The sequence below is a fragment of the Leptodactylus fuscus genome, unplaced genomic scaffold (assembly GCF_031893055.1).
Source record: "Leptodactylus fuscus isolate aLepFus1 unplaced genomic scaffold, aLepFus1.hap2 HAP2_SCAFFOLD_66, whole genome shotgun sequence".
NCBI classification, from domain to species: Eukaryota; Metazoa; Chordata; class Amphibia; order Anura; family Leptodactylidae; genus Leptodactylus; species Leptodactylus fuscus.
In genome coordinates, this window is record NW_027440693.1 from 454,679 (window position 1) to 470,761 (window position 16,083).

Below are 16,083 nucleotides of genomic sequence, written 5' to 3' on the forward strand. Positions count from 1 at the left end.
AACTATTTACAAATGTTTTGGGGCTCAACGGGTGGATGAAGAAAGAGGATAAAAGGCACATGCATCTCCAGAGCTTCTGGTTGGAGACCACTGCCTCAGACCCTGGTGACTTCTCAGTATGTCTGGAGCAGATAGTTGCAATGTATTTATAGACCAATACGAAAACCTCAATCATATAGCATACAGACACCATCTTTCTGTTCCCATTTTCACCAGTTGCCCGCATATCTCACTGGTCACAGTAAGTTACTTTATCTCTACGACAAAACTTGTCATTCTTTGTAGAATGACATTTCGGTTATAGGAAAAACCCATAGCTGTGACATTGCTTCCCCCATGTAACTGCTAAATGAGGAAACTGTCAGCACACAGTGTGATTGGTCTTTGTAGTGTTGTGAAACCTGAACGGAAACTGATAGTCAATGACCAACACTTCTTCTGTCACAACCTCTAGAACTGTCATTTCACATACTCCGGAGGGTGAAAAGATGGAGAGAGAGCCACAGAAAATTCGAGAGGGTTATCTTGTCAAGAAGGTAGGAGAATGAAATCTTGAATTACTGGCTTTTCCCTATAAATGTGCCCTTTTTCTAGTTGTCCTAGACAGGGGTGCCCAGCCTACCTGAAGGGTCCAATAGACCTGCTGAATTTCCAATGAGTGCCAACAAGTTATTGCTTGGTAGTGTTACTGTCAAGTCCACTAAGAATTTGTATACTCCTTGGAGTGGACTGATAAACTTTCCTCCATATACACAAGATTGGTCAAATTGTTATATACAAATGAATTACACCTACACATCCTACAAACAAACAAATGAATAATTATGGGGTAATTACAAACCTAAAGTAAACCTACAAATTTCAGCTAACAAAATACAGCCCAATCACAACAATAAATAACATCTTTATTAATTTATACATTAGAGGACACTAACAATACTGAATGTGAAATATAGCCAAAAAGTATACATTTAAAGTACAAAGACTATAGACACAATAATGGTCCCATCAACATAGATAGAGGAGACCCAATGTGACCTCCAACCTCAGACTCCGACACATGTTTTGTTCCCCTCGGCTTCCTCTGGAGGTTTTATGCAAATAAGCTATAAATGCAATTTTTATTAATAATGGGCTAGTATTTTTAGTTACATGGGGCAAATGTTGTTATGTGCAGTCCAGCCAGGAGCTCAAGAATGATATGTAAGTCAGTAGTTACAGGGTAACAACTCCCTGAGACTTGGCACTGTTGCTTAAGGAGTTCTTGTCTTGTTGTCTTGAGGATAGGGTACCCAGAACCTTTCCAAAGGAGGGAATAAAATCATGGTGATGGATAGAATAACATCTGAAACGGTTACAGCAAACACAAGATGCAGCAGACTAAATTCAAGATGGCAATAGAGAAAAGTGAGAAATAAACATGAAAATATGTGTCATATTCTTTTATTGCTCCTAGCAGCCGATGAATCACATTCTTTGCATTCTATAAGGTCTGTAGTTTCCGGTCTGACTACAATGTGTGAAATGTAAAGTTTGCTGGAGGCCCATTTATGCCATGGGGTTGTTTATCAGTCTTGTCTTATGCTCCTCAGTTATTTTGAAGGGGTTATCCAGTTTCAAAGATTGATGGCCTATCCTTAGGATAAGCAGGACAAGGTCCAACTCCCGAAACCTCCCCAGATCATGGGTACCAAGGCAACGCAGGAGAGTTGCACTACTTACTCACTGTGCAAACTGTAGCGTCCAGTATAGACATACCTCACAACTTTTAAAGGACAGAAAGAAGAACACAATGTGGGCGGGCTGCGAAAAATTTAGCTCCACCCACTTCTAAATTGACTCCGCCCATCCCCACCCATTTCTCGTTGGGTACACCCTGCTCTCCATATTTCTCCCCTCACAGTACAACCATGCACCCCACATCTCCCTCACACACAGTGCACACTGCACTCCATATCTCTCCCCCCCACAGTACACCCATGCACCCCACATCTCTACCCCCACAGTACACACATGCACCCAACACCTTTCCCCCCACAGTACATCCTGCACCCCACATTTCTCCCACCACAGTCAACCTTGCACCCTACATCCCCCCACAGTACACCCTGCAACTCACATCTCCCCCCCACACAGTACACACTGCACCCCACATCTCTCCCCCCACAGTACACACATACACCCCACATCTCCCCCACACACAGTACACACTGCACCCCACATCTGTCCCCCCACAGTACACCCATGCGCTCCACATCTCTACCCCCACAGTACACTCATGTACCTAACACCTCTCCACCCACAGTACACCCTGCACCCCACATTTCTCCCCCCACAGTCAACTTTGCAGCCCACATCCCTCCACAGTACACCCTGCAACTCACATGTCTCCCCCCACACACACACAGTACAGCCTGCATCTCACATCTCTCCCCCCACACAGTTTAACCTGCATCTCACATCTCTCCCCCCACACAGTTTAACCTGCAAGTCACATCTCTCCCACACACACACAGTATACCCTGCACCACACATCCACACATCTCCCTCACACACAGTTCACCCTGCATCTCACATTCCCCCATCCCAGAACCTTAGACCACACACCTCTCCATCTCTTCCTCCCTACAAAGCCATGAGTACCTAGTCACGTGACCATCTGATGTCACAAAGGTCCTTCTGAGAACAGTAGTGAAGCTTCCCCCGATAACCACCCACTCTTATCCCTGTTACAACCTTTTACCTCTTATAAGAGCAGATGGTGATGGGGGAAAAATTTGTTAATAAGCAAAACACTTCTGGAGCAGAGTGGGACATGTGGTAAGCCGTGCGGGACCATGGGACAGGAGTTTAAAGTCTAGAATGTCCTGCGGAATGCAGGACGGTTGGGAGCTATGAGTGTAGGTACAGCAGTACTGCCCATCGCATTGTCACAAGTGCTAAAAATCCATACCTCATCCAAATGAATAGCTCTGCCAAGTAATAACCCCTGCTACAAATGAAAAAATCAAAGCTGTAATAGTGAAACTAGTCCATCTGTGATTTTACTATGTGCAAAGTGAAGCTATTTTATATATTTTAGGAAGATATTAAAGATGCAGGGATTGCTCCTTGCTTTAACCCCTTCCCAACATCTGGCGTACTAGTACAGCAGATGCCGATTGTTTAAACATGGCAGCCACCCTAGCCGCCAGGAGTCTACTGTTTTATACAGTAGATACCCAGTGCTAATGCCTACGGTCAGTGCCTGCACTGATCATGGGCATTAACCCCAGGGCACCTCGGTCAAAGCGGACCAAGGCACTATTTTCCCAGCGGCTTTTAGGGCCCGCCATTTTCCTGGCAATCGCCGGCACCTGGAGCAAGCTCCGGTTCCAGGATCTCATTACCATAAGCCTTGTGAAGGCTCTCTGGACCGTCATTCAATGTCTTCTATTGCAGGCTACTCAATGTAGCCTGCAATAGAAGAGCTGGGTTTTTTTTGCAATGCATTAGAATTGTAATGCATTGCATTAGTGATCAGACCCCTGAGGTCCAAGACCCCTAGGGGGTCTAACAAATGCATTTAAAAAATAATAAAAGTTCAAATCACTCCCCTTTCCCTAGAACACATATAAAAGTACTTAAATACGGTGAAGCAGATACACATCAGGATTCCCTGTGCCTGAAAACACTCGCTCTACAAATGTATAAAAATATTTTTCCTGTATGATAAACACCGTAACAGGAAAAAAAATCAAAAGTGCCAAACCGCCATTTTTTCAGTTTTGCCTCTGATAAAAATTTTAATAAAAAATTATCAACGCAAAAGCAATTCCCCAAAATGGTAGAACTGAAAAGTACACCCGGCCCCGCAAAAAAAAGATGCCCTATACATCCCCGTACACGGAAGTATAAAAAAAGTTATGGGTGTCAGAAGATGGCGACTTTTAGAAAAAAAATTTTTGGCACAGTTTTGGATTCTTGTTAAGGGGTTAAAATGTAAATAAAACCTTAGAAATTTGGTATTCCCAGAGCACAAATGCTCTTTTTCTTCAAATCCAACCCATTCTGAATTTTTTTCCAGCTTCCCAGTACATTGAACAGAATAATTACTGGCGGCATCATGAAAAAAAAATTGTCCCGTAAACATTAAGACTTCATATGGCTCTGAGAACAGAAAAATAAAAAAGTTATGGGGTTTAGAAGGGGGGGGGGAGTAAAAAACGAAAATCAAAAAATGCTTGCGGCAGGAAGGGGTTAATCTGAACCCATGCAGTGTTTCTTCTTTCTTTCCTTCCCTCTCTATAGTTTCTTGGCTGTAGGAGGTGTTATTACTGGGAAGTGGTGCTGTTTTATAGGAATTGTGACCATTTGTGGAATAGGTGGAGAGAACTGGTGCTTGTTGTAAGTGAAGATGGAGTGTGATGGCAGCATAGACTAAGTCCATAAAAGAGCATTCTAGTGCTATCCTTAACAGAAGTGGTGAGAAAACTTCCTTAGGATGGGCCATAAATATCTGATTATGGGGAACCTGTAATATATAGTGCATGGAGCAGGAAGCCGATAACTCTGTGACCTTAATGTGGCAAAGCGGCATTAGTGCACCATCAGCCACTGGGCCTCTATATATAACATGTGGCTATCTGCTTCCTGCTCTGTGCATTGTATAATACCGGACAGACCCCTGAACAGTTCATCTAAAGATACGCCATAAAAACATGGTACAGCCCCTTTACGTTTCTCATTCTTATGTGTGTATTAATCAAGGACAAAAGGCCAACATGTATTCCCATTGTTTTGCTTCTTTATGTCAATAGTTTTTTATTGTATTTTTGCATGACTACAACACAGGAGGTCAAAGCAAAACAAGAAACATAGGATACATTCATGGCTTCTCAATCTGCATGTACAAAATACTCAAGATAAGTACAGCATAAGCAAGGAGATATATTGAAATGTATACTGATACTATTTAAATCCAGTCATACATATAAGTATCCAAACAGGGTAGAATGGTATGAAGAAGCCATATTCAAGTCATAGCCATGAGGGGGGAAGGGAGAGATCAAAATAAGCAGGAAAAGTGAACAGGTCTAAGGAACAAAATGAAATCGGATCACTCTATAACGATCCACAAAGCTGATGGTCTGCCACATAGACCCACCTGCTACTAGTTATCAAAGTTTGAAATAGTTTAAAGGGTATTTTAAAAAATATTCAAATTAAGTATCCCAAGGTGATTAAGAAGATGTATACCAACAGAACTAGAAATGGTCAAGAAGTATGGTCTGTGAATGATGTTGCCCTTATCTCTCAATTTTTTTCTGAACTTGTCAAGGTTTCCACCATTGCATGCAGAAATTTGTTCAAATTGGTAATTCATTGACACCTCAGATATCAGTTCCATCAATATCGGACAAGAGATAGATTTCCATCTACGTGCTATAAGTAGGTGAGCAGCCCCAAATACCTGGCATATGACGGTCCTATATCTGTTCAGTGTCATGTGAATGCCCAGCAGGAGCAGCACCATTTTGAGTGTAGATATTAACCCACCCCCACAATGTTTATTAATCATGGTACAATGAGCCAATTCCTCCACATCCTCTCCAACAGCAAGGATAGAACTTAGCTAGACGAAGGGGAGAGTAATACCAGCATAAGAACAATTTGCTATGTTGCTCCCAATGTGGGGCACACACTGTGGATTGCTTAACCCACCCAATCGCCTTTGTTCTGCTTCTTGTCTATGTGTGAGACCAGATACTTCTTACAGACGAATGTTGACTGTGCTAGCAATATTGTGATATAATTTAGATTGTGATAGGACTGAGATCCCTCTATTTTGGTTGTGTCATTGGTATTGAAAGTTTGTTATATGGAGAATTGGAAATATTTTGTGGAAATTATCATATTTCCGCAAATAGCCTGGCTGTAGACAATGGAGTTCTTTATGTGTTTTGGATGAAAGCTATCCCATCTTAGGTAGGTTGGTCTTGATGACGGCGTCCAGGAAGTTTATCTTAGAGAAGGAGCAATTGAGCGTCAGGTTGATGGTGGGATGGAACTGGTTGAATTGTTCATGGAAGGTTTTCACTGTTGTTCAGACTCAGTCCAAATGATTAGGATATCGTCAATGAAGCGATAGTAGGCCCGAGGCCAATAACCAATAATACCAATAACTAATAACCCTGCTAGAGTTCTATCCCTATGTGTCCTTTTGTACATAAATATGCAGCCTTCAGAAATGGTTTTTAAATTTAATCAAGAAAGGAGCCGTGAGTTCCGAAACATTGTAATCTGTCATCCTTATTACTGAGCCATTAAAAAAGGAACAACTACTGAAGACTATTAAGTTTTTTTATTTTTTTTTTAATTTTATATAGCTGTGTCCAGAAAGTTAAAACTGAAATACATTGCACAGAATTGTGGGTGTGTGTGTGGGTGTCAGTTCTTTAGTTCTGCATTGGGAACCTGCCAAATTCACAACTTCCTTGTAGCTGATGCATTCTTAGTATTGTAGAAGGCATATGAATCAAATCTAAAACTAGGAAATGAAAACACTTGTATGATCACTAGTCTGGTGTTGACTCACCTAGGGGACCACTAAAACTCAGAAAGAATTGGTTCATTTGTTCATTCTTAAAACCGGAATTTGGAAAGGGTAATTTTTAAAACAGAATCCCATTTATAACCATTATAATTAGAGATGAGCGAACAGTGTTCTATCGAACACATGTTTGATCGGATATCAGGCTGTTCGAGATGTTCGATTCCATACGGACACCACGTGGCAAACTCCAAAAAAATTTGATTCCCCTCCCACCTTCCCTGGCGCTTTTTTTGCACCAATAACAGCGCAGGAGAGGTGGGACAGGAACTACGACAACAGGGGCATTGAAAAAAATCGGAAAAAGTCATTGGCTGCCGAAATCAGGTGACTTCCATTTTAGACGAATAGTGGATTTCAAATCCGGGTCATATGAGAATGTGAACTTTGTGACTATGAGACAGAGATACTGTACAGGCAGGGATAGCTAGGGATAACCTTTATTTATGTGGGAATGTTATTAAAAATAACTTTTTGGGGCTCTATCGGGTGTGTAATTGTGTTTTTTGTGAAATAAACTTTTTCCCATAGGAATGCATTGGCCAGCGCTGATTGGCCAGAGTACATAATTCGGCCAATCAGCGCTGGCTCTGCTGGAGGAGGCGGAGTCTAAGATCGCTCCACACCAGTCTCCATTCTGGTCCGACTTCTCTGCCTTACTCCTTACGACTCCTTACGACTTACTGCCTTCTCCAGCAGAGCCAGCGCTGATTGGCCGAATTATGTACTCTGGCCAATCAGCGCTGGCCAATGCATTCTATTAGCGTGATGAAGCAGAGCTGAGTGTGCACAAGGGTTCAAGTGTACCCTCGACTCTGATGTAGCAGAGCGGAGTGTGCACAAGGGTTCAAGTGCACCCTCGGCTCTGATGTAGCAGAGCGGAGTGTGCACAAGGGTTCAAGTGCACCCTCGGCTCTGATGTAGCAGAGCGGAGTGTGCACAAGGGTTCTGCTGATTCTGTATATTGATTCTGTATACTGGCCAATCAACGCTGGCCAACGCCAGCGGTGATGCAGAGCTGAGTGTGTGCCGAGCTCGCACAGCAGAGCTGACCGGCACACGGTGTAGTTGAGCAGAACTGGCTCAACACTGCTGAGTCTCTGCACAGCAGAGGTGAGTGTGTGTCGAGCTCAGCTCTGCGGCATCACTGCATACCCATAGGAATGCATTGGCCAGCGTTGATTGGCCAGCCTTCGGCCAATCAGCGCTGGCTTTGCCGGAGGAGGCGGAGTCTAAGGTCGGACCTGAATGGAGACTGGTGTACAGCGATCTTAGACTCCGCCTCCTCCGGCAGAGCCAGCGCTGATTGGCCGAATCCTGGAGACTGGCCAATGCATTCCTATGGGAAAAAGTTAGCTTGCGCAAATCGCAAGCTGACAGGGATTTCAATGTAATAAAGTGACTTTTATTCCCCCAGGCATGCTTCCCCTGCTGTCCCAGTGTCATTCCAGGGTGTTGGCATCATTTCCTGGGGTGTCATAGTGGACTTGGTGACCCTCCTGAGACGAATTTGGGTTCCCCCTTAATGAGTATATGTTCCCCATAGACTATAATGGGGTTGGAAACCCGTTTGAACAGTCAAAAATCGGATCGAATCGGATTTCGAACTTCGAACATTTGGGTGTTCGCTCATCTCTAATTATAATCTTCTAATATTTAGAACTATTTACAATCGTAGTAGTTTTTTTTCACATTTATTAAATTGTGTTAATAGTAATTACTGTATTTCTAAATATCCTGTTTCTCCAAAAATAAGACCTACCCAGATAATAAGATCTCTTGTTTTTTTTTGGAATGTGCTTGAAATATAATCCCTACTCCAAAAATATGCACTAGTTACAGTTCATTAAAAATAGTGTCCAGGCAGCTATACTGTATATGTAAAAAAAAAAAAAAAAAAATGAATACAGCAGAACAGATACAGTAGACACTTCAACAAGGAAAGCAACGCTCCCCAAAAGAATCACAACTCTAAAATAAAGCAATCATCGCCAATAGAATCAGAAATTGTCTTTAAGGAGCTCTATGTACAAGATGTACAACATGGCTCTAGTGAGAGAGCTGTCCACAACAATAAGGGTTGACTACCAGAAGTGCCGGGTTCTCACACACAGATTGGGTAGTCCTACTGGCATCACTCCACTCCTGAGCTCAAGGGCTGTGGATGTTTCTGGTCACCAGGAGGATCTCTCCACTACACCTGGCTGAAGTGGAAAGCTGATTGTGACGAATCACGCCGTTTCGCCCCGGCCTCCGGCCCCCAAGGTGCAAGGAATCTGCCTCCACCTTAGCCATCCGGCTGCAGCCTCTGGCCTACCAGGCCTTTGCCACGGGCGAAACTGCGATCGCCTTCTTATCTATACCGTCCGCTCCCACAATACAGAGAGAGGACCGGCCCTTATAGGATAATACAAGAAGAGCCTTCTAAAGTTTTAACATTTTATTAACCCAAGATGGTCGATACCAGTCAGCCAGAAATATATATATAAAGATATACCCTGGAGGTTACAAGCTTATACGTTTACAGAAAGGTATGATATGGCACAGTAAGGTAAACAGATTAAAAGATTAGAAACAGAAACAGTCCTTAGGCACATGGCACTTCTGCAGCCAGCGCATGATATGCATAAGGCAAGAGATTACAGTCCATTAAAGTCCATGGTGGGGCACATACAGCTCCCCCACATAACATGTAGCAATAAAGAGAGTTTTAGCCATACCGGTATAAAAGTCCATAACAATTCATCATAGTCCATGATCAGATGAGAGTTACATCATACTCCTCATAATCCATAAATCCATGATCAGAGTCCTTAAGCACATGGCTTCTTAGTCCCCGCCCTTCCCCCCATCAAGGGGGAGGGAACCACAAACAGAGCTAACTTGCTCACATCGTGTGTCCAGATGCAGGGTCAGAGAAGAAGAAGAAAAAGCTCCACCCCAGGTCAATCTTATATTGACCCTGGGCTCCACCCTGGAATGACATCATCAGGGCTTCTTAGCAATCAAATAACTATAACTACTCATAATTCCTCATCCCATGATCATACGGTCAAACCAGAGGCATGACGGGGTTCACAGCGAGGCCCCTGACACATCGACACCAAACCTAATACCCCAATTACCTATGAGTAACGAGATCAGCGTCTGAGCTTGTTCTAGGCCCATAGGCGTATCGTTCTTGGCCTTAAAATGTGCCCCTTTTTATTGCGCACCTGAGGAATTAATTTTCATAATGGTAGCATCTTCCCTTGTCACAATATTCTCATAAATCCATATAATTCTTTGAAGTTACCTATGGAGTCAGGCTGTCTGCGGAAAGGTGTTAGTAGAGCTCTCAGTGCACTGAGCAAGGATGGGCCCCTGCTAGGAATAACGAAGTTAGCACAGACATGCTATTGCATTAGCCAGAAGGTGACAGTGGTTTTGGTCCTAACTAGCCCAGGTAATTAGATTTGGGCATTTGAACACTATCCCCCACATCCTGCTAATCAGGTACAGGAAATTCATCTGAGGCAAATGGCAATTACAGACCAGATAAGCCATTGTAACATCAGCCTCCAAGATATACAGTTGAGGGTCAGTCAACACAATACATAGATAGTTATAAATATAGCTGAGAATCATGATTGGGGTCCGATTCATCACACTGATGCAATGGCAAGGGATCTGACAGTGACACGACTTTGACATGAGTGACCTAGACTTGTTTGTGAGAGCCCATCCACCATTGACGCTTGCCAACTTTAATTATTTTAGGAGTAAAGGGGTCTGGTGAGTGGATTGTTGTTCTTAAAAAAAATATAAGACATCCCCTGAATATAAGCCCTAACCCATCAAAAAATAATCAAAGACGCTGCCTTAGTTTCATAGAAATATGGGTAGACCTTGGGATTGAAGATCGATCTATCTATCTATCTATCTATCTATCTATCTATCTATCTATCTAGTAAGAATGAAATATTAGTACATATCTGTTACAAAACTAAAGTACCCAGAAAGAAAAGTAGCCATTCAGTTATGTCTCAATATTATCTGGCTAATATAGCCAGCAAATCACATAAAAGTGCATCACATTGAAAGCAAATAAGATAGTAAGCAAACAAATATATATATACTGCATAAAATATACCAGCCAAGCAAAGAACACCAGTCACAATGCAATATTAACTAACTAACTAACTAACTAAAGATGTATACGATATTTTACTACCATCTTGTGCACTGTGTATATTTTAGGGTATGTTTTAGTTAAAAAAAAAAAAAAAAAAAAGCCAAACGTCTGTAAGTCCGGGCACGCCATATACGGTAAGTGGGAAAAAAATGCAGTGTTTTACAGTCCCTGCAAAGTAGAATCTAGAGAATCCCATCCACACATTGCAGAAAGATTGCAGCATTGTAAATCGCAGCATGTCTATTATACCAATGGAAATGTCGGTGGTTTGCCTACAGGTATGATGGAAACAGAAAGTGCACAGAGGAAACCTTTCTGTGAAAAGTGCTGTGAGAAAAATGCAATGTGTTGCTGCCGCACTCACAGCGCATTTTTGATGTGCCCTGCTACATGAAATTTAGATTTGTTTAGAACACATACAAATGTGTCTTTCCTTACCTTTAATAATTAATAGAGATGAGCGAACAGTGAAAATTTGATATTCGATATTCATTTCGAATAGCCCCTCAATATTCGACTATTCAAATGAATATCGAACCCCATTATAGTCTATGAGGAAAAAATCTTTGTTTCAGGGGAAACCACTATTCGCCTAAGGAGGGTCACCAAGTCCACTATGACACCTCAGCAAATGATGACAACACCTCTGGAATGCAACTGGGACAGCAGGGGAAAAATGCCTGGGGGTATCTAACACGCCCAAGTCACAGTTTTACCCCACTATCATAGCCTATCAACTAGACACTTGCCATACTAAAAAAAAAAACACTATGAAAGTGAGAAAATACTTGGAAACCTTCTTTCCTCCCCAATTGTATGGACAGAAACCCAAATTTTAAGCTAAAGAAACATTAGCATGCGCTCATCACAATCCCTGACTTGATAGCTGCGTTAGGCAGGGTACCACACTGAACATGCCCGAGCACCAGGAACAGGTGTTATAATGGCTAGCGGATAATGCTTACAGCTCCTTATCCACCAGCCAGTCAGCCCGTACCTCAAGTCCTTTCCTTGCCAAGAGTCTGGTCCTCCTTCCTCCCAACATGCCCAATCTTCCCAACACAGTCATCCCACATATCCCCCCTCCCAGGAGATGTTTTCAGGTACTTTAACTGTCCCTCACTCTGTCCAACCACTTCACCAATCCCAGGAGCTACCAGACGACTTTGTGTGTCCTGATGCCCAAACACTGGAACATCTGCCATCTCCGGGTGATTTAGTTGTTGTGGACCATCAACCCGTCCTCAGTGACGCGAGTGCTGGAGCTGCAGTCCAGACCACCAGTCAGGTCACCTCCACATCTGCCTCTGACACTTTGGGGAGTTCACCCTCATCCTCCCCTTTTCCTGCCACTGCTCCTTTTGCCTGCACCATCATGCACCTCTTCCCAGCAACTCCCCATCTCCCAGGCCTTTCATCTCCGGCAGAAGTACAGTGCAACCGACTCACATGCCCAAGCCTTCAACGGCCTCATCATAAAACTGCTGGCCCAGGAGATGTTGCCATCCCGGCTTGTGGAGACTCAGGCCTTCTGTGACCTGCTGTGACCTGCTGGCAACTGCGGCACCTCGCTATGCCGTCCCTACTTCTCCCGGTTTGCCGTCCACGTCCTGCACCAGCATGTGTCCTGTAACATCAGGCGGGCCCTAATTTCCACACTTTGCACAAAGTTTCAATTGACCACCCATGCATGGACAAGTGCATGTGGTCTGGGATGCGACATCTCAATCACAGCACACTGGGTGAATGTAGTTGAGGCTGGGACCGGGTCGCAAACTGTGGTGGCCTGCCTTGTCTCCCCGCCCAATATTCCTGGCAGGATTGCTGAAACACCACCCTCCTCCTCCTCCTCCTCCACCTTCCCCTTCCGCCGCCGTTAAATCGACCTCAGCTACGAGCTGGAAACACTGCTACACTGTTGTGGGGAGACGTCAGCAGGCCATGCTGAAGCTCATCAGTTTGGGGGACAGACAGCACACTGCCTCCGAGGTGAGGGATGCCATCCTGGATGAGACGGCAATGTGCTTTTCACTGCTGCACCTGGGCCCAGGCATGTTTTCGTGTGTGATAATGGCCGGAACCTGGTAGCTGCTCTGGAGTTTGCCAGCCTCCAACATGGTCCATGCCTGGCCCACGTTTTCAAATTATTGGTGCAACAGTCTTTAAAAATGTACCCTAATGTTCTCGAGCTAGTGGTGAAAGTGCGGCGCTTGTGCGGCCACTTTGGCAAGTCTACAGTAGCCGCTACTAGCCTCAATACACTCCAGCAATGCCTACATCTGCCTGAAACATCGGCTGTTTTTTCGAGGTCACCACACGCTGAAACCCTATATAACCTACGTTGAGCAGGGTGTGTGAGCACCAGAGACTTTAGATGGAGTTCCAAATCCAAAACCCAAGGGTTCATCAAAGTCAACTCCCTCAGTTTCTCAACCATGAGTGCCCATGAATGGGAGACCTATGTGAAATCCTATCCCATCCTTTCCACTGGACACTTTACAAACTCACTAGAACCTCTATGAAAGTGGATAAATAATTGGAAACCTTCTTTCCTCTACATTAATAGGGACAGAAACATAACTTTAAACCGAAATAAATATTAGCATGCGCTCATCACAATTCCTGAAATGACAGCTGTGTTAAGCAGGGTGCAGGGTACAACGCAGACCAGGCCCAAGCACCAGGAACAGGTGTTACAATGGCTAGCGGATAATGCTTCCAGCTGCTTTTCCACCAGACAGTCAGCCACTACCTGCAGTTGTGTTCATACCCAAGAGTCTGCCCCTCCTTCCTCCCAACATGCCCAACCCTTCCCAACAAAGTCATCCCACCCTTGCCCTCTCCCAGGATCTCTTTTTGGGTCCTTTTACTGTCTCTCCCTCTGTTGAACCACTTCCCGAATACCAGGAGCTTCCAGACGACTTTGTGTGTCCTGATGCCCAAATACTGGAGTATCCGCCATTTCCTACCAATTTTGGGGTTGTGGACCCTCAACCGGCGTTTCTGGGCCTCAGTGATGATAACGAGACACAGTTGCCATCAGGGCAAGCTGTGGTTATGTGCGGTTTGCAGTAAGAGGAGAGTGAGCAATTGGAAGAGGAGTTGGATGACGAGGCCACTGACCCGACATGGACAGGGGTGATGTCTAGTGGGGAAAGGAGTGTAGATGTGGAGGCAAGCTAAGCAGGAAAAAAGGTGGCTAGAGGCAGAGGCATGGACGGGGGTGATGTCTAGGGGGGAAAGCAGTGTAGATGTGGAGGGAAGCGCAGCAGCAAACAAGGTTGCTAGAGGCAGAGGCATGTCCAGAGGCACAGGACAGCTGCTTCACAGAAGCCAGGCCAGAGGCAGCAAGGCCCAAGATGTTCCCTCTTCTAGCCACCCGAAAGAAACTCCCCCATCGAGGCCATGTTGCTCGATGGTGTGGAGATTTTTCAATGTATACGCAGAGGACAAATTTAGTGCGGTTTGCACACTTTGCAAGTCTAAACTGAGTAGGGGCTCTGAAAAGAGCAACCTTACCACCTCTGGCATGCGCCGTCATTTGGAAGGCAAGCCCTGGGCTCAGTGGGAGAGAGCAAACGCAGGACAATCGTCGGCCGGTGTTGCCAACACTGACTCTTCCACAGTTTCCAGTGCTGTAGCTGCAGTCCAGACCACCAGCCTGGACACGCCAACATCTGCCTCTGACACTTTGGGGAGTTCACCCTCATCTGCCCCTTTTCCTGCCTCTGCTCCTCTCACCTGTACCATCATGCGCCTCTTCCCAGAAACTCCCCATCTCCCAGGTGTTTAATTTCAGGCAAAAGTACAGAAGTACCGGGTGAATGTAGTCGAGGATGGGCCCGGGTGCAAACTGGGGTGGCCTATCTCCTCTCCCAGCCCAAAATTCCTGGCAGGGTCTCTCTGAAAGCCTACTCCTCCGCTGCAACCTCGACCATACCTGTGACTTGTAAGTGCTTCAGCACTGGGGTGTGGAGACGTCAGCAAGTTGTGCTGAAGCTCATCAGCTTGGCCAACAGAAAACACACTTCCCCCAAGGTTAGGGATGCAATCCTTGATGCGACGGCAATGTGGTTTTCCCCGCTGCACCTGGGCCCAGGCATGTTTGCGTATGTGAAAATGGCCGGAATTTGGTAGCAGATCTGGAGCTTGCCAGACTCAAACATGGTCCACACATGGCCCACGTTTTTAACTTGTTGGTGCAAAGGTTCTTTGAAACCTACACCATTGTGCCTGATATACTGATGAAAGTGCGGCCATTTTCGTAAGTGAAATGTAGCCTCTGCTAGGCTGAAAACATTCAGAGCACACTCCTGTCATCTTCGCACCATTGGCTGGCGGAGGAAGATGAGGGGAATGGAGTGGCATTTCATGTCACTGTCCCACACGAGGCTTGAGGGTGCACTTCAGTGCATCCCATTGCTTCAGCATGGATGGTGTGAAGGGGAGTGGAAAATGGAGGAAATGGAGAGTCACCCTTACAGTTGGGGGCAGCGAAGTCATGCCAAGTAACACACTGGCACACATGGCTGACTTCATGTTGGGTTGCTTTTCAAGAGACAAAGGCATAGTTCACATCATGGAGAGCAAACAATACTGGATTTTTGTAATCCTTGACCCCCGGTATATGAAAAAAATCTCATCCTTCGTTTTGGTAGGGGAGAGGAAAAATCGCATAAATGATAGCCAAAAGCAAGTGGGGCAGAATATGATGGAAATGTTTCCGTAAACCCTCGCGGACGGCAGAGAGGAGATTTCCTCCAAGAGGCTAACAACTGCCATCCGGTCCACAATCACCAGGGGAACACTGTGCAAGGTCTGGGACACATTAATGCCTCCCCTCCCCTGGCCAAACTACCGCCACTGAGGGGTCTAGTGTCATCAGGAGGGAACAGTATAGGTGCATGTTGTGTGAGTACCTGGCCAACCACAGCCCTGTCCTCTCTGATCCCTCTGCACCTTACACGTATTGGGTGTTGAAGTTGGACCTGTGGCCCTTGGGGTGAGTGGAGGCTTCCCCCAGCTGAGGTTTGGGTTAGTTTGGAGAGGGGGTGTAAGTGCGCCCCGCAGTTAGCCTTTTTGGTGGCATAGAGTGTACACAATGAACCCCAACTGTCACTTGTAGAGCCGCTCTTCTACTTGTAACTGCGTTATAGAACCTGCGTGTCTAGGCTCTCTTAAGTTAGAGATACATTGGAGCCCCTGCATTTTAAGTTTATGCCCCATTCTTTTGCTTCAGCCCATAAACAGAGATGTTATTTTGTGCCCATTAGTGCCAATTCAGCCGTGCCACCCCCAGGATTAATTCTTTTACCCC

General features: G+C 45.1%; 1 protein-coding gene across 1 annotated transcript in view; it reads left to right on the plus strand.

Moving 5' to 3' along the window:
* Positions 1–461: 461 nt before the first annotated feature.
* Positions 462–16,083, plus strand: part of PLEK (pleckstrin) — a 72,012-nt gene continuing 56,390 nt past the window's right edge. Inside the window, exon 1 of the mRNA XM_075261938.1 lies at positions 462–536. Coding sequence (XP_075118039.1) covers positions 489–536 — 48 coding nt within the window. The 5' untranslated portion in view covers positions 462–488. The remainder of the gene's footprint in view (positions 537–16,083) is intronic.